Source organism: Calypte anna, chromosome 11 (genome assembly GCF_003957555.1).
Source record: "Calypte anna isolate BGI_N300 chromosome 11, bCalAnn1_v1.p, whole genome shotgun sequence".
Taxonomy (NCBI): Eukaryota; Metazoa; Chordata; class Aves; order Apodiformes; family Trochilidae; genus Calypte; species Calypte anna.
In genome coordinates, this window is record NC_044257.1 from 1,396,049 (window position 1) to 1,414,592 (window position 18,544).

The window sequence follows — 18,544 nt, forward strand, 5'->3', positions numbered from 1 at the left end:
CCTACTTTATATTGGGTGGTTTTCTGTATGTTCCCTCTAATCTATGCAAGAGTCACCATTTTATTTTTCTAAACCTTGGAACCTTTGTCTTTGCTCACTTGTCTGAAAGGAGCAGTCTGTGTTCCAGAGGGGCCATCCTTTCCTCCAAGCTCCTTCATCCTTATGATTTTTCACTGCTGCTGAAAATGGAATATGTGCTTGGCAAGCACTGTTTACATTCTTCTAAAAGAAAAACCCTCTGGCTTTTTTCAGAGGGCATGTGGAAACCTCCAAAAGGAATGAGTTGCCATGCTTGTGTGTGTTTGGGTGTTTTTTGAAGACTTGCTAATGAAATGTTTGGAAGGATGGGCAGCTCCTGCCTGTATTGCTGGAGGAAATGAAGTCTCAAGCCTAGTTTCAAATCCTAACTTGAATCAAGCTCTTGCATCCAAGTCCTGTTCTTTCTAAAACAAAAACCTTGCTTTCAACCAGAGGTTGGGTGGATGTTAAGCTAGATAAAATACTGATGAGGAGGAGTTCTTACAAGGCAGGACAGAAGATTGTAACATTCAAGTCTGACTACTCTTTTTTTTTTTTATCTGATTGCAGAATCCTAACCTGGATTTCAAAGTAGTAACCTATGAATTGGACCATCCTGGATTTCAGATTCGTGACAGCAAGGGCCTGCATATTGTAGTGTTTGGCATCCAGAGAGGGCTTGGCATGGAAGTTTTTCCTGTTAATGCCATATACAGACCTTGGAAGCATGCAGAGGGCCAGGTAGGTTTGCCAACATTTCTGCTGTATCTGTACAGCAACACTTGTTATCTTTTTTTTTTTTTTAATCTGTATTTGCAACACTTGCAAAGTTGCTGAATTTCTTGAATGGCAAATAGGATTCAGTAATTTGAATTTTGAGGCAAGCCGCATTGGAGAACTTGGCCTGTAGGGCCCAGGCCTCACTCAGATGTGCTACTAAAGTACAGTCTATTAATTGAACAGTGGGTTGTTTTGGAGCAGAGGGGTCACATTGCTCTATACATGTGACAACACCTCTGTTTTTAGTGTAGTTGTGATGTGTGAGGTAGCTGAGCATAGAACTGTTGCTGTGAGGCCTTTACCTGGTTACAGAGAAAGGCTACAGCTCTGTGTCCCCAGCACTCCTGTGTCTGTCACTTCAGAAGTTCTGGGAGAAGTCTGAGGTTGGCTTCTGTTAAATACATCTCTGTAAAGCCTGGCTCATCTCTACTGCTTTGCTGGGGAAAACCTGGAATTCTAAATATCCAAACTGGTTTTGTGATTCCTAAATACCCAAACTGTTTGATTTCTGAATAGCCAAACTATTTGTGGTGATTTCTGAATAGCCAAACTTTTTTTGATGATTTCTAACTATCCAAACTGGTTCTGGTGATTTCTGAATAGCCAAACTGGTTTTGGTGATTTCTGAATAGCCAAACTGGTTTTGGTGATTTCTGAATAGCCAAACTGTTTCTGGTGATTTCTGAATAGCCAAACTGTTTTTGCTGTCTTCTATTTCAGCTCTCCTTCATTCAACATTCCCTCATTAACCCTGACATCTTCTGTTTTGCTGACTACCCTTGTCATACTGTTGCCACTGACATCCTGAAAGCACCACCAGAGGATGACAATCGAGAGATTGCTACATGGTAAAGCTGCTCTCAACTCTTTTTCATACTTAAAAGAAGAATTGTCTGGCTTTTATCTTCATGCAGCCAGATTTATTGATAGCTGTCCTGTAGAATCATAGAATGTTCATCCAGGGAGATCAGCCATTAGGATTTGTTCCATGTTTGAACACAAAGTTCTCATATAATCAGAACTCCCATAATATCTATAAATATACTCCCTTGGTCTTGGTTTTATTGGAGTCTTCTGATTGTCTGGAGAGTTTCTGCTGATGTATTTTAGCAGCTCCTGGGAGCTGAGGAGAAGGGATGGAGGAGGTATGAATTGAAATCTGTCTTTCCCAGGATGACATCCTGAAAACTTGTGTGAAGGAAGCCCTGGGATTTAAATAGTAAATTTTATATAGCTTTTGATGAATTATTGCATAAAGCAGACTAGTGGGGACTTTCTGAGCTGACCTTTACAGCCCTTCTTTTGCTACAGCTGTGTGGCTGATGTCAGTGCTTCAGTTTGCAGTGTATGGCCTAAAATAGGGAATATGGGTAAACTGAGGAAGGTGGCAATGGCTATTTACCTATAAAGCAGCCCAAACAAGTGGAGTATGTTCAGAAGGTTTCCCAGGGGAGCAGAAAATCAGTTCATTGCATTTCTGAAAATACATTTCAAGATAAATTATCCCAGTGACCTCCCTCAAGCCAGACTTTTCCAACATCAGCTTTCAGTTCTCCCTCTACCCTAACAGAATAAGAAGCTCTTAAGTTGGTTCATAAAAAGAAAACAAACAAAACAAAACCAGTGAGTGATCTTTCATGCTTCAGAATGCTTTTATAGGCTTCTTTGTTTGTGCTAAGAGCTGCTCCAGAATGTTTGTATCCAGAATCCTGGAAGCCAACTGCTTTGTAACTTTTTTTTTGGGGGGGGGTTGTCTGTTTTTTTTGTTTTTCTTTTGTTAGGAAGAGCCTGGATTTGATTGAATCTCTGTTAAGATTGGCAGAAGTGGGGCAGTATGAGCAGGTTAAGCAGCTCTTCAGTTTCCCCATCAAGCATTGCCCAGATATGTTGGTGTTGGCCTTGCTGCAGATCAACACCTCCTGGCACACCCTGCGCCACGAGCTCATCTCCACACTCATGCCAATTTTCCTTGGCAACCATCCCAACTCTGCCATCATTTTGCACTATGCATGGCATGGACAGGTGAGTCAGAGCATGTAAAAGGTGGGGAGTTGTAAACCAAGCAATCTCCATTGTACTCACTGAAAAATGGGGGTTATTTTAGGTATAAAGAAACTTTTACTGTCAATTTTAAGAGCCCAGGGTGTCTTCTGAAGACTTAGGACTGACCTTTTCCAAGGAGAGCTTCCATGTGAAAACAGGGTAACAATGTATGGAAATTCCATGCTTTTAATGGGCAAACAAGAGGCTTTTAATGGTTTGCCTTTTCTTATGGCCTTCATAATTGTGTCTGTGGGTAGTTAAACAAAAGGGGTTATTCTAGTTAACCCATATTACTTAGAGGGGTTACCTAGAATATTCTAGGTATAAAGAAACTATTTTACTGTCAATTTTAAGAGCCCAGGGTGTCTTCTGAAGACTTAGGACTGACCTTTTCCAAGGAGAGCTTCCATGTGAAAACAGGGTAGCAATGTATGGAAATTCCATGCAAACAATGGGCAAAAAAGGAGGCTTTTTAATGATTTGTCTTTTGTTATGGCCTTCATAATTGTGTCTGTGGGTAGTTAAACAAAAGGGGTTATTCTAGGTAACCCCTATTACCTAGAGGGGTTACCTAGAATATTCTAGGTATAAAGAAACTATTACTGTCAATTTTAAGAGCCCAGGGTGTCTTCTGAAGACTTAGGACTAGCTGCTGACCTTTTCCAAGGAGAGCTTCCATGTGAAAATAGGGTAACAATGTATGGAAATTCCATGTTTTCAATGGGCAAACAAGAGGCTTTTAATGGTTTGTCTTTTGTTATGGCCTTCATAGTTGTGTCTGTGGGTAGTTAAGCAAAAGGGGTCATAAGAACCTTTAGCCAGAGAAAGCTTCTGGGTTGGGAAGGAATCTGCATTAAGAAATATCTTACCCTGTTCAAGTAGAGTTCATGATAAGAAGCTTGACCTCTGAGGTCTTGGTCCACATTCACTGCAACATGATGGCTATTTGCTACCTGAATTGCTGTGAATGTTTTATGTTTTTTTTCCTGATACAAGTTCTTAATAGAAGACTGGGGGAAGGGGTGTAGGATAGAAGAGGTGTGCTTTTTATGTAAGGTCTTGAAATAGCAGCATTTGCAATTTTCCTGTGGAGTAGGCTTTGGAATATAGTAAAAATGGTGGCTGCCACATGAGATGGTGCCATTCCACAGGTGTGAGGATGTCTCACTTCCCCAGATGAGGGAACCTTTAAACAAAGCCATCAGAATCTGAGCTGTGTTGTAGCTGAAAATTGGCCCTGTGGAAGCAAAGAGCTGGATCCTGTGTTTCCCATGTTAGGGTGTGAGGTTGCAATTCTCACTTCAGGACAGAGTGTCAGGCATAACGCTTTGCAGTTTCTCTGCAGTTGAGAGGAATTAGTGGTAAGAAAAGATGGGTTGTGCATATTTACCATTTTTAGTCATTCTTCATCCTTCAGTTGTAGCTCCTAGATTCTTTATTATTGCCCAAAATGCCCAACTCAGAAGCTGAGTTCTGAAACTCAAGAGTAAATACAGTTGCATGTTAAACTTTAGAGGTAAAATATCCTACTTAATGCTCAGATTCTTGATCATTTTCCTAGAGGCATGAAGTAACAATCCTAATTTAATTCTCCTTAGGGTCAGTCTCCTTCAATTCGCCAGCTTATCATGCATGCCATGGCAGAGTGGTACATGAGAGGGGAACAGTATGACCAGGCAAAACTGTCACGAATTCTTGATGTGGCACAAGACTTGAAGGTGAGTTTTGAAAAAAAAAACCAACCCAAACAAACCAATAAACCAAAACCCCACTGCTGTTATTTTCTGTCTGGTGTTTTATGCAGACTTGCTGCTTTTACCCAAGGCTAAGCTTGGGTGGGACTAATGTAGTCAGGATTACTTTGGAGCATGGCTGAATTCAGTTGTTGGTGCTGTACCACATCTTAAAAAAACCCCAAAAAACCCACCAAAAACACCCAAGCACCCAAAACAAGACAGCAGCCTCTGTTTATGTGACCTTAAGTGCACTTCAGCTGAGTTGGGGTATCTGATTCTGAATGCTTTCTAGCCTGTCCAGTTGTGAACCCAAGACATGGTGCTCAGTGTTTGCAGTAGAGCTTTTAACCATTTCTTTGCTAGCATGTGACTTGGGGAGCAGCAGAACACAACTGTTTGCTCTGTAAAGGTACTGTGAATGCAGGGAAAGTTTTGTTTTAACCTTTGAATGCCATTGAAATAGGAAACTAGAAAATACCCTTCAGATGCCTGTATGAAGGTGACACTGCTCAGCTGAACAGGACAGGGATTTGTTAAGAGTACTGCTGCATTTCTGCTGTTTTTCACACCTTCACAAAAGACTGGAAGCTGACTGACTTTTTGAGTCCTTTGCTTCTTAAAGTTAGATGCAAAATTATTGGTTTTCTCAGAGAGCCAGAGCACCAACTGCTGCTGAAATCAGTTTTGTAGCAGTCAGCTGTGTTCAGAGATGAGCACCTTGGGCAGATATATTCAGAGTGACTCTGAATGGTTTCAGAATCAGTTTTGTAGCAAAGATGAACACTCTGGGCAGATATATTCAGAGTGACTCTGAATGGTTTCAGAATCAGTTTTGTAGCAGTCAGCTGTGTTCAGAGATGAGCATCCTGGGCAGATATATTCAAAGTGACTCTGAATGGTTTCAGAATCAGTTTTGTAGCAGTCAAAGATGAACACTCTGGGCAGATATATTCCAAGTGGCTCTGAATGGTTTGAGGTGTATTTGCAAGGAGATGCTAGGCTCTCCTGATCAATTTTTTTTGCAGTGTGAACTTGATAGCTCTCACCCAGTTAACTTGCTGGTGGATTTTAATACAAGGGAATTAAAAACTGTCACAACAAGGTTGCTTCCAAGAAGGTAGGGTCATGATTTCAAATGAGAGCTCTTATTTGTCTCACAAGCAACCTATAACTAAGAAGCTGAGGTACCAATCTTGTGTTGACAAAGCTTAGCAGCATGTGATAGCAAGACTTCTTACTGAAAGACTTCTGACTTCTTACTGAAATTTATGTGGGGGTTAGGGAAAAATAAAAAGGGTACCCTTGTGTCTTCACTAGTAGTCTTGTGATTTTTTTTTTTCCTTTAGGCCTTGTCAATGCTGCTAAATGGTACTCCATTTGCCTTTGTTATTGACCTTGCTGCACTTGCCTCTCGACGGGAATACCTCAAACTTGACAAGTGGCTCACAGATAAAATTCGGGAGCATGGGGTAAAGCAGGAGTTTTCTTTTCATTTCTCCTTTTTTTTATTTTATTTTTACACTCTCATCAGTGACTGACTTAACTGAAGTTGTGCAAAGTGTCCATGATCTGATAGTTCAACATTTTCACCATAGCTTAATGCATTTCTTTCCACCTTGCAGTTTGAAATGGTGGCTTGGGTGCAGTTTGGGAGATTAAGCTACCATTTTTTCCCTCAGGAGCCCTTCATCCAGGCCTGTATGACTTTCTTAAAGAGAAGATGTCCATCTATCCTGGGTGGCCTTGCTCCAGAAAAAGATCAGCCCAAAAGTGCTCAACTTCCCCCAGAAACCTTGGCGACGATGCTGGCTTGTCTGCAGGCTTGTGCTGGGTAAGGATGGGGTTGCTTACACTGAATATGTGATCTGTTTGCAGCTTGTTTGCTGGCTCCTGGTCACAGCTGGTTTGGAATTTCACGTGGATAATCATGTTAGTAAGAGCTCCAAAGGATCAACTCTGTAGTATGGTTAATTGTGTAGGGAAACATCAGTTGTGGGCTGGGTCACAGGAGCTTGAAGAGTGTTCTTGTCTTTCTGGAGAAATAGATGAGGTGATGTTGGTAACTGTGGGATGGCTGGTTGGTCAGATCCTGGCTTTTTCATGACTAGATACAGGGCTGTCATTTGGACAAAAAGGACTCCAGGCCATAGCCACAGAGTGGGACAGAAGTGGAAAACAGTGTTACAAAGGATTTTGTGGTTGTGTTGAGGAAATAAATGCCTCTGTGTGGTTATTGCCCTAGCAGAAAGTGTTAATGCAATCCTTACATGTAGGAGAAAAATGGTAAGTGGTGATGGTGATGTAATGGAGACTGAAACTAGACCTGTAACTTGTGCTGTCTTCATTTAAGACCATCTCAAAGGAGTCAATGGATGGAAAATATTTAAGATCTTTTCCAGATCAGACTGTTCAGCTAAAGTCCAGAAGAGTGTGGGCCCTAGAGAGCTGTTTTATCTGCTAGAGGGAAGAGTGGACTACAGGAGGGCTAATGGGAACTGTAGTGGGACAAATTGTTTTTTAAATACTGTGTTCCCTCTTTAGTAGGAAGGCTGAATCTGTGGTGCCTCTTCTTAATGGTGTCAGATGAAGATGGTATTTAACTGCAGAAACACTTCCAAGATAAGGAGCTGTCACACTTTAACACCAGATGTAGCATAGTGTGACACGAGCCAGAGAGACTGAAAGCTGGAGGTGATGTTAGCATTGGTGTTAAATTCTGTCATCTGAAGAGGTTAAGGTGTCTTGAGTGCATGTGACCTGATCTAAGGCTTGTTATATTGTGGCTCTGGGCTTAGTCTTGAAAGATGTAAAAAACCAGCTCTGAAGATACCTAGGATGATCCATGGCTCTTGTGTAAACACTAGAAAATGAGTATCAGAATAGAGGTGTCACTGGGTTTTGGGCTATAAGGGAGTTTGTTGTACCTGTAGGGTCACAGGAGAAAGGATTCTCTTGCTTTCTGCTGGGAGCTGTGTAATTAAACTTCCAAACTTAAACTTGTTTCTGGTATTCAAGATAGAGCACACTTCTTGGACTAAAAAGCTGGCTGTCATATTTCAATTCAGAGTGTGTCTTCTGAGACTACAGTTCACAAATAAACTTGCATTCATTACTTTGCATGCTACTGTGTCCAGATCTTAGAGATTTAATAGTTAACTGTAGATTTGACTTGCATCTAATGTCACTGTGTTCTGAATCCTAATGTGTTACCAAGTTTGTTCATTCAGTTAATTCCAAAAGTCACTACTTCTCTCCTGGCACAATTCTCTCAGCTTTTGGTTTCTATTTATAGCTACTTCTGTTCCCTTTTATGCAAGAATGTGACCTACTTGCAGTCGTTTTCCATTAGTTATTCTCTTTGAGCTTTAAAAAGAAAATGCTTGGATTTCTGTCACGAAGGGATTGCTTTGATTAGCTCAGATTTCAGGCCTGGGTAGAAGCAGGCATTGTGAAGACTAGAGGATTAAAATCACAGTAAATATTAAATATATCTGGGAGAGTGGTTCCACCTGACTAGCTGAAGTCTGCCATCTTCTAAATCTATTGATTGCTCTTTAATTAGGCTGTAGTCTTGTCCTATTTTGTGTCCAGAGGGACACTTTCTTTTAGCCACTTGGACCCTGTGTGGTTTAAGACTATTTTTGCCACAACTTCTTTTATCACTGGTGAGTACAGGAGTTGTGGCAGTGAGAGCTCAACAAGAAATGTGTTCTTTTTCTTACTGGAGTGTTTTTACAAAGAAGTCAGGGTGGTTGCAGGCACCACAAACTCATCAAGTGTGAGATTTGGTTACCAACTCTCTGAGAAGTCCTCCCCTCAAGGAGATGCAGTGAGTTGAGGGGCATCAGTGCCTTCTCTGTGCAGTTGTGTCCAGCAGAGGCCAAATGTGTCACCATGAGGAATGGTTATTCCTTCCCAGTCCCCATCTCAAGAAGGGAAGAGGCTTCCTGGCTCAATGGGGAATGAAAAGGACTTTCTTTGTTTTATAAAAAATGGATTAAAAAACCCCAAAGCTGCATGAGATGTGACTGCTATTCCAGCAAGCTGGAGCTCATCCCTTAAGATGACAGTTTTGGTCTCTGGAGGTAGCTGAATTTGGTCCCTTGCTCTCCTCCTTACTCATGTTTCAAAGTTCTCCTTCATTCAGGTTCTCCCTGGTTTTCTTCTGGGAATGGCACTGATGAGGTGAGATGCTTGGAGGTATTTTTATAAAGCACTTGAGAGGATGGACCTTGTCTTTTAGATCTGGGTACCATATCCTAGCACTCTGCTGTTCTGAGAAAGTGCAACCAGACCTGAAGACAGAGCTCTGAGCATGGCACCTGTTAGGCTCAGAATCTACAAATCTGTATTTACCTACCTGGATCTTAATGTCCCAGTTCCAGAAACCTTGATATTTCAATGTATTTATCCCAGGCAGCCCAGTTTTTGTCTGGTGCAGGAGGCATTCCAAGTGTCCTGCAGCTAACCAGGGAACAGGACTGGGGAATGAAGAGCTGAGTTCACACAGGCCTCAGCCTTTTTTTCCACCCTTTTTGGTTTTTGTACCATTTAAATTTACAGTTCTCATGCTTAAATATTATTGTGCATGCTTTAGTACCACAAATTCCAGTCTGATGTAGATAGAGAATATAGCAGCCCCCAACAAAGATGAAAACAGCCTGACATTCCTAGATTTGGATACTTATTAGTGCCCAGCTGTGCCATTCCTGCTCTTAAGCAAACCAATAATGTTCATTTTCCTCTTATTTGTCAGGATGTTTCCTCTTTTTTCCCTTTCTCCCCAACAGCTGTGCAGTAAGAGCTTGTGGAAAAATGATTAACAAAGAGGCAAAGCTGGGGGGGTGTTGCTGCCCCAGCATGGGAAGGAATCTGATGTTTAGCTGTCCTCATCCCACCAGAAAGGCAGAATATTCAGGAAAGCTGTAATTTCCAACAGGAAAGTGTTAGGTGTGTGTTAGGTGTGTCAGCAGCAGAGCTGCCTTGCCTTCCAGCTGGAGAACCTGGCATTCAGACATGGAATACTTGGGGAAGAGGTACTGCTCTCAACTCTGCTGTGACTTTCCTCTTGGCTTTTGATGATGATTTCCTTGACTAGTTAGGCTTCCTGTCTCTGCTTAGTTTAATATTAGTGGTGTGAGGTGTGTCTTCCAGTTTATAGACAGATGAATTTCAGGGGAGCAGGTGGTGATGTTTGCCTCTCATCCTTTTTTGTCTTTGAGAGTGTAGCCCAAACTTCAGTCATGTTCTGTCTCCTCTTTTTGGAGAGACCTTGTGTGTGAAGAGACCTTCAGGCTGCTGAGCTCTGGGGACAGGAAGGAGCCTTGAGGAGCAGATCTGAACAAGGAATTACAGCATCAGTTATTGTGATATTGTGTTCAATTCATGAGGCTGACCTCTTTGTAGTGTGGACAACAGCAGACAGACTGTTGCAGATGTTCTGCTCTTCCAAGGCCTGTTGGGACCATGTAGGTACAGCTCCCAGCTCTGTAAGTTGTTCCTTGCTGGAGTAACAGTGAAGCAGTATTAGAATTACTGAAAACAAAGGATTATTGTGTTGGACATGAACCTTTACACTCCACAGTTCCACAGAAAAATGTCTAGCAGTTTGTCTTGGGACACACTCTAGTGCAAGTGTTGCAAAGAAAAAACTTGGGGGTTGTTTTTCAGCTGTAGGGAAAGCAAATCAGAGTCCTTGGTTTTATGAATGTTCCATGGCTCCTTCTCCCACTTGTCTGTTGTAGGAGTGTTTCTCAGGAGCTGTCAGAGACCATCCTCACCATGGTAGCCAACTGCAGCAATGTCATGAACAAGGCAAGACAGCCACCACCTGGAGTCATGCCAAAAGGACGTCCACCCAGTGCCAGCAGCTTGGATGCCATCTCCCCTGTACAGGTAGGCAAATCACCTGCTGCATTTTTAGAAGTTGATGTCAACTGAGGATTATTCCTGCTGCATTTTTTGAGCCCTTTGAGCAGGACTAAGCAAAGCATCACCTGGCTCCCTTCCTTTTTATGTTGGCATGTCCAGCCAACCTACAGCTAAGGAATAATGGCTGAGGGCTGTAGTTCAGAGCTGCCTTTCACTTCACAGTTGTCATAAGGTAGAGCAGAATGGGAGCACTGAAGAGGGATAGAGATTTGGTTTATTTGACAACTGAGTGTTTAAAAAGTGCTAAAGTTCACAAAGACTTCTAAAACTTAAGCACTCTGTTTGAAGCTGATGTGTCTTGTGTGTAGCTTCATGGGCCAAGCAGCAGTGCTGGAATGTAAGGATTTGTTATAACTGGGGCTCTTCAGCTCTGAGCTGAACTGCTCTTTTAAAAACAAGGTAAATTTAAGTTACACTCTGCCACTCATCATCCCTTCCACCTCTGAGAGCAACACAGGCAGGTTTTGCTTCTAGCAGTTACATGCAGTAGAAGATTTTAAATCACTAAGAACTTTTTCTAGTGAAATACTGGCAGTTCAGCATCCAGGATGTCTGAAACATCAGCAGTTCCCATAAACTACAGAGCAGTTTCCTTGTAAATTGTTGGTTTTTTTGAAGTTGCTCATTAAATATACCAAATATCTTGGCAACCTACTGCAGATAAGTGATGCAAACAAATAGAGCAGCAGATGTCAGCTTGTAGCCATGTTATCTTTTGGATTGATAAGTTTTCTGCTGTTCCTAGTCAGCAGCTCATGATTTATTGCTTTGTCAGCTGGTGGTGTGCCTTCCCTCCTGCTCATCACCCAGGGATTACTGCTTTGTGTTGAAGAATCTTCAGGTATTTAGCTGTGAGAAGTGAGTTTCCTGGGATCCTTCAGGCAGTCAAACAATATTTGCTTAGCTTGATATGAAATGGCCTTTAGAAGTTTGGGGTTGAGGTCTGAGGTTGCAGATGACAGAGGGTGAGCTGCTCTAGTGTCAAAACCTACTCACTGCTGCTTACAGGCATTTACTGTTGTGTTTGGTTCACTAAACTCAGAGGCTAAGGAACAACCAACCTCTGGTACAGCAGGATTCATGTGGATTATAGAAGAAAAAGAATGGGAGCACTGATGAGGGCTAGAGATTTGGTTTATTTAACAACTGAGTTTCTTTTAAAGTGCTAAAGTTTACAAAGACTTCTGAAAATTAAGCACTTTGTTTGAAGCTGATGTATCTTGTGTGTAGCACATTTTCTAGACAAACTGATCTAGACTGTCAGAAGTTTCAGTCACTGTGCTGAAAAACTTTTTTTTTTAATATTGTAGTTTTTATACAGAACCTGCCAAAAGTCAGCTTGATTGCAGTTATGAATGTCTGTATAATCTTCTTCTTTTCCTTCAGATTGACTCACTGGCAGGAATGGCATCACTCAGTTTAGGTGGATCAGCTGCTCCTCACACCCAGAGCATGCAGGGCTTCCCTCCAAACTTGGGCTCTGCCTTCAGTACTCCTCAGTCACCAGCAAAAGCCTTCCCCCCTCTTTCCACCCAAAACCAGACAACAGGTTTCAGTGGCATTGGAGGACTCTCTTCACAGCTTCCAGGTACTGTCAACTGCAGGGAGTGGTTTGTGTTTTTGAAAAACCAAAGCTGGAGGCACTTTTGGTTGGAAATACTGTAGGAGCAGCTGTGTTGTGTGGAATTACACAGTCCTTGCTCCTTGGTTCAGAATATTGCAGCTGCCATAGGTAAAAAATGGGAGAGTCAAGAGGGTGAGGGCTTTGACAGATCTCAGCAGCATTATTTTAGGTTGGAACAGAGGTGGGAGAATGGCTTGAGCTGCAGCTGCTTGATGTGAGGCAGTGACAAGGTTTATAGCTCTGGGTTGTTGGAAATTACAGGTGCTGGGGTAATAATTGTACCCTTTGCAGTGTGTGAGTGAGATGACCAGTTGCTTGCTTCCCAGTAGGTGGTTTTACTATGGGTTTGCTTCCCAGTAGGTGGTTTTACTATGGGTTTGCTTCCCAGTAGGTGGTTTTAGTTCAGGTTTGCTTCCCAGTAGGTGGTTTTAGTTCAGGTTTGCTTCCCAGTAGGTGGTTTTAGTACAGGTTTGCTTCCCAGTAGGTGGTTTTAGTACAGGTTTGCTTCCCAGTAGGTGGTTTTAGTACAGGTTTGCTTCCCAGTAGGTGGTTTTACTATGGGTTTGCTTCCCAGTAGGTGGTCTTAGTACAGGTTTGCTTCCCAGTAGGTGGTCTTACTACAGGTTTGCTTCCCAGTAGGTGGTTTTACTATGGGTTTGCTTCCCAGTAGGTGGTTTTAGTGCAGGTTTGCTTCCCAGTAGGTGGTTTTAGTGCAGGTTTGCTTCCCAGTAGGTGGTTTTAGTACAGGTTTGCTTCCCAGTAGGTGGTTTTACTACAGGTTTGCTTCCCAGTAGGTGGTTTTACTACGGGTTTGCTTTCCAGTAGGTGGTCTTACTACAGGTTTGCTTCCCAGTAGGTGGTTTTAGTGCAGGTTTGCTTCCCAGTAGGTGGTTTTAGTACAGGTTTGCTTCCCAGTAGGTGGTTTTACTACAGGTTTGCTTCCCAGTAGGTGGTTTTACTATGGGTTTGCTTTCCAGTAGGTGGTCTTACTACAGGTTTGCTTCCCAGTAGGTGGTCTTACTACGGGTAGCCTGACTGGCATAGGAACTGGAGCCCTGGGCCTCCCTGCAGTGAACAATGACCCATTCGTGCAGAGGAAGCTGAGCACATCTGGACTGAACCAACCTACATTCCAGCAGAGTAAGATGAAACCTTGTAAGTGGTAGTGTTGTCTGTGGCTGTGAAGTGTGAGTGTGGTCTGCAGTTTATCTGCTTTTCCTTCAGGGGGAGGCTTGGATCTGTAGGTAGTAAAAGATCAGAAATGTGGCTCTTGTACTTACAGCATGAGTCTGAAAAACAGCTTCTAAACTTGCATAGGAAAGCTTGGCAAGGAGCCTGGGGGGTGTGTGGGTGTGTTAAAAAAAGCTGTTTGCAGAAACACAGTGGTAGGGATTTGCATGAGCAGTGTGTTTCTGTGTCCTTTATTGTTGTGATGTGTTCTGAATAAAAGTGTTGTCCATCAGAGAACTGTATGCATCTGGTAAGAGGGTGGTTTCTGTTTTATTTGTAACAAGGTTCAAGGTATTTGGCTAAGGTCCTGTTGCAGCACTTGAGATGTGAAGCAGTGACTTAAACTGCAGCATCAGAAAGAAATAAACATAAATTGGTGGAAGGTGGTTTTTGGAAAGAGTTTTATGTTGTCCCTTACACTGAGCCATTATTTCTGCCTCACTTACACTCTGAATTGTGCTCACCATTAAATGTGTAAGCAATCAAATGCTGCCTTTAGGAATCACAGCCAGATGCTAAACTTTTCACATTGCTGTAATTAAGCAGCTCAGGCTCCAGTGGTAGCTGCTCCACAAAAGCACAGGATAGAGGTGCCTGGAGTAACCACTGGTTTGTGTTTTGGGGCTTGAATATTCAGTGTAACTTGTGTAGAACTCTGTGGGAAGCTCACTGGCTGGCTTGAAAGTTGGTGTGAAAGTTTGTCTGCATGTTAGTGTTGTGTAGCATATTTCATTCTAGCCTGGATTGTGCTTAATTTAGGTGTCAGTTGAGATTAATTTGGGGTGCAGTGGGTCCTATGAACTTAACAGGATGAGATAAATTCTTGGGATTAGTTTCTTTTGCATAAATGTAACATGCTGAGAAGGATTTTTTGTGTGGTTTGGTTTTGGGGGTGTTTTGTTTGTTTGTTTCTAGTAGACAGGAACTGTTACTTAAAAAAAAAAAAGGTTAAATATCCTGCTTTTTAGAAGAACTAGCAGGTTCTGTATAGGCTGGTGGAAGAGCTGCAAAGCACTAGATGAAATCCTGACTGCTTGAAGCTGGGCTGAGCATGACATCTCTTCCCTTTTTGAACAGCTGACTTATCTCAGGTGTGGCCAGAGGCTAATCAGCACTTTAGCAAAGAAATAGATGATGAGGCAAACAGCTACTTCCAGCGGATTTACAACCATCCACCACATCCCACCATGTCTGTAGATGAGGTGAGTTCCCCTCTCTAGCAGTTGCATCATGGGTGGACAGTAATTACTTCCTCACGTGCTGGTTTTAGTGGAAAATTGGGAAGGGTTACTGGGAGGTGCTTTGCAGCAGTGGGTTTTTAGCTTGGTTGTAATTAATGAGGGGAAATGAAAGCATGCTGCCTTAGAAATGCAGAGTAAACTTGCAGCAGGGTGTTATATTCAGCTTTGACTACTGTGGACTGAAGACTTGAAGTGTTTAATTCCAACATCATGCCAAGTGGCATAAAAGTTGAGTGTGGAACAGAAGCTTCTGTATTCAAACTGATGCGAAAATGTGCACAGTCTGTACAAATCACACTTATCTTGGATGTTCTCAGGTTTTTTTAATGCATCTAAACATGACTGCAGCTTTCAGATATATAAAGGTGCCTTAAGTTCTACCTTCTGTGCCTCAGTAATTATTTTGATTAATCTCCATGAGAGTAATTACCAGCCTGATGCTCTTTGAAGCACTTGAAATCCCCTTTCATGTGTTTGCGTGGCGATGAATTATGGAGGCCACTGAACATTCATTTCCATTTTTCTAATTTGGAAGCAATAAAGCAGGCAGTCAGAAAAAAGTTTGTGAGGACTTTTTTAAAGAAAAAAAAAAGGGGGAGAAGCTGAAGCTCCTTGTAGTGTCTGCAGGCTCAGATGGCACTGCCCTGTGCAGTTATTTGGCAGTCTCTTGCAGAGGCGCAGCTCACCTCGGTTAGTCCCAAGTGCTGTTGAATCTTGGAGGTGCAGAAATCTCTGTTGGTGCCAACTTCCAACTTCTTTGCAGGTCTTGGAAATGCTGCAGAGGTTTAAGGACTCCAACATCAAGAGGGAGAGGGAGGTGTTTAACTGCATGCTGAGGAACCTCTTTGAGGAGTACCGCTTCTTCCCCCAGTACCCGGACAAGGAGCTGCACATCACCGCCTGCCTCTTCGGGGGGATCATTGAGAAAGGACTGGTTACCTACATGGCCCTGGGCCTGGCCCTACGCTATGTTCTTGAAGCCTTACGAAAGCCTTTTGCATCCAAAATGTACTATTTTGGTATTGCTGCACTAGATAGGTTTAAAAATAGGTGAGTTGTGTGTTTTGGGAATGCTCAGGGTAAAGTCGTGTTCGCTGCGAACCTGCTCTGAGTAGCACAAGAGTGTTTCAACTCAGCACCCTCCAGAGTCATCCTGAAGCAGAGATGTAAGAATTTGTAAGCAAAGAGTGCTAGTTAAAGAATAACTGCTTACAAATTTGTACATATCTGCTTCAGGATGACTCTGGAGAGTGCTGAGTTGAAACAAAGGGTGCTAGTTAAAGAATAACTGCTTACAAAGTTTTACATATCTGCCTCAGGATTACTCTGGAGGGTGCTGAGTTGAAACAGAGTGCTAAGTTAAAGAATAACCTCTTTTAAAATCAAAATGTTCAGTATAAATGTGGGATGCTGAAGCTGCTGAGTGGGCTTCCTTTGTAACAAGAGTTTGAAGTGTTGAGTCAAATGAAGGTGCCAGGTTGCTAGGGATGGGGTGAACTTTGTAAGTTCATAGTTGGCTTTAAGTGTTGTGCTGTTTGCACTCTTCATTGCTGACAGGCTAAGCTCAAGGAATATGGTTTACACAGAAACCTCAAGTATGGCAAAAAGCATCTCAAAAAATAAAAATCCTTTTTCAAAGCTTTTAATGGATTGCAGGTAGAGGAGGCAGGCTGCTCTACCAAGCAGGACTGTAAGAAAAGATGATGCTTGCAGCATTCAGCATTGGGTATTGCATTTTGGACTTCCCTAAACAGAATAAATAACAACACTTTATGCTGACATACATGAGGTTTAGCCATCTTCTTACTTCTTTTAAGAACTATGGTGAGCAGTCCTGAAGGAATTTACTCTGAACAGTGTCTGGCACTCATGAGTAGAGATTTAATTATTGATGTGCATAGGTAAAGCTTCTGTCTTGAGTGCTAAGGCCATTCTGAGCTCTTTTAACTGCACTGGGACAGACTACACATTACTTATCCAATAATCTTACTGAAAAATATGAATATAAGTGAAATTGGGTGCTCTGTCAGAAGTATAGAAATGTAGGATGAGTTGCTGTGAATAAACACTGTGCTATGCTGTTATATTTCATTTCCAATGGGCTTTTGAACAAAAAGTACTTTGTAGAAAATGCTTTGTTTATAGCACAGCTGCTGTAAGGAGTCCAGAAGTAATTCTTTGATACAGAATGGGAATAACACCAGTGTTCTATTTGTTGTTCTTTGCAGTCCTGTTTCTTCTTCTGGGCTTATGCTTCTGACTAATGTGTGTTTTGTCTGACAGATTGAAGGACTATCCCCAGTATTGTCAGCACTTGGCTTCTATTAGTCACTTTATACAGTTCCCTCATCACTTGCAGGAGGTGAGTGTTTGTATTAGCCCACTGGCTTCCTAGGATTTTTAATTCTTTTGACCAAAGTCCTGTTTTCCTTTGAAAAACTGATCTGGTAACAGGGTTAGACAGTGTACATCCACAGAATCCAATGCCTTTTCTTAAAGGTTTTGCCATGGGATAGGGTGGGCAGATGAACAGGGTTATCTTGTACCTCTTCTGGTTCCATACATCTCTTTGGGTTGCTTATTTAGAAATAGCTGCCTGAATATAACTGCATGATCAGCAGGGGCACATGACCAAGCACAGAGGTTTTAAAGTGCTGCAGTGGACTCATATTCCAGTCCCTTAAGGATCTGGGAGTTTTCTTCTGAAACAGAGGACATTATATTGGGTTTACACAGTTTCACATTCAGACCTGCTAAATTAATCCAGATAAAGATGAGAAAAGTTTCGTTCCTGAAGCTCTGATCAGTAGTGGAAATACCCTGTAGTTGACAGAGGAAAAGCAGTGCTGATGAGATGGTGTGTCTCAAAGGTGCTTTCACTGGTGGAAAAACAGAGAATCTAATCCCAGGGGCAGAATTTGAGAGTATAATCAGGAATCCTGAAGGTAGAGAAACCATCTACTCAGAGCTGCAAAGTCCAGTTGCAGTCTGTTTTATCAACAGGCTTCAGACTGTAACCTTCAAATGACAGTGGGTTAATACCACTCTCTGGGTTAATTCATGTACTGCAGTGAGGAAGTAAACACAGTTTCTTCCATGCAGCTACTTTAGAAGGTGTAAAAATCTTAACCTTGGCTGTTTGAGAACTCTGGCTTGGCTTATTTGTGAACTTCAGACTTTACTGTGTAGTAGAATGAGTCCTTACTTTGGACTTGTTACTGATCTGTAACCAGTTTTTTGATCCTTGCACCTTCTGTGGAGTTTCTGCCCCTTTTTTGTTCTGCTGCCCCAGGCCTGCAGGGATGGGAGGGTTTGGATGGTGCTTTGTAAAACTGTAAGGATGTCCTTCTCTTGACTCTTGGTGTAAACCCATTGAGGTCAGAGAGACCTCAGAGAGCTCCAGAGCTTGGAGCTTCTCTCCAGTAAGAAAGAAAATGGTGAAAAGATGTGCTTTAAGGTTATACAGTTGTAGTTTGTAGAGTCTCTTAGTTTCAAGTATTTTAAAGATCTTTGGCTTCTGCTGCAACTCAGCTTGTAGTTCTCTTGCAGTGTGTGAACTTTTTGTGTCTGCTTGTTTACCATGTTTTAGTACATAGAATATGGACAGCAATCCAGAGATCCTCCTGTGAAGATGCAGGGTTCAATCACCACCCCTGGAAGTATTGCACTTGCCCAGGCTCAGGCCCAGGCCCAAGTTCCAGCAAAAGCTCCTCTTGCTGGCCAAGTCAGCACTATAGTAACCACCTCAACCACCACCACTGTTGCAAAAACCATTACAATCACCCGACCAACTGGAGTCAGCTTCAAGAAAGATGTGCCAGTAAGTGTTCTGTCAGGCCAGTGACACACAGTTAAGTTGCTGGTCTGGATTGAGCAGATGGAAACAAAAAAAAAATCTGATTTAATTTCTCTTCTGCAAGTTTTCAAACTACCCTCCCAAG

At 42.3% G+C, this 18,544-nt stretch overlaps 1 protein-coding gene and 1 non-coding gene across 12 annotated transcripts in view; both read left to right on the top strand.

Annotated features, from left to right (window-relative positions):
- Positions 1-18,544, top strand: part of CNOT1 (CCR4-NOT transcription complex subunit 1) — a 63,810-nt gene that overhangs the window by 17,307 nt on the left and 27,959 nt on the right. For 4 of the 11 annotated variants that reach the window (XM_030457562.1, XM_030457567.1, XM_030457563.1 and 1 more), the window contains exons 11-23: positions 589-759; positions 1,519-1,646; positions 2,580-2,820; positions 4,440-4,559; positions 5,924-6,046; positions 6,257-6,408; positions 10,322-10,472; positions 11,895-12,096; positions 13,141-13,287; positions 14,440-14,564; positions 15,367-15,653; positions 16,887-16,965; positions 18,193-18,423. In XM_030457562.1, coding sequence (XP_030313422.1) covers positions 589-759; positions 1,519-1,646; positions 2,580-2,820; positions 4,440-4,559; positions 5,924-6,046; positions 6,257-6,408; positions 10,322-10,472; positions 11,895-12,096; positions 13,141-13,287; positions 14,440-14,564; positions 15,367-15,653; positions 16,887-16,965; positions 18,193-18,423 — 2,157 coding nt within the window. The remainder of the gene's footprint in view (positions 1-588; positions 760-1,518; positions 1,647-2,579; positions 2,821-4,439; positions 4,560-5,923; positions 6,047-6,256; positions 6,409-10,321; positions 10,473-11,894; positions 12,097-13,140; positions 13,288-14,439; positions 14,565-15,366; positions 15,654-16,886; positions 16,966-18,192; positions 18,424-18,544) is intronic. The other 7 variants (XM_030457572.1, XM_030457566.1, XM_030457573.1 and 4 more) reach the window with 3 other exon arrangements.
- LOC115598969 lies at positions 10,780-10,915 on the top strand. The gene has a single exon (XR_003988051.1). It is a non-coding gene; the product is annotated as a small nucleolar RNA SNORA50 (small nucleolar RNA).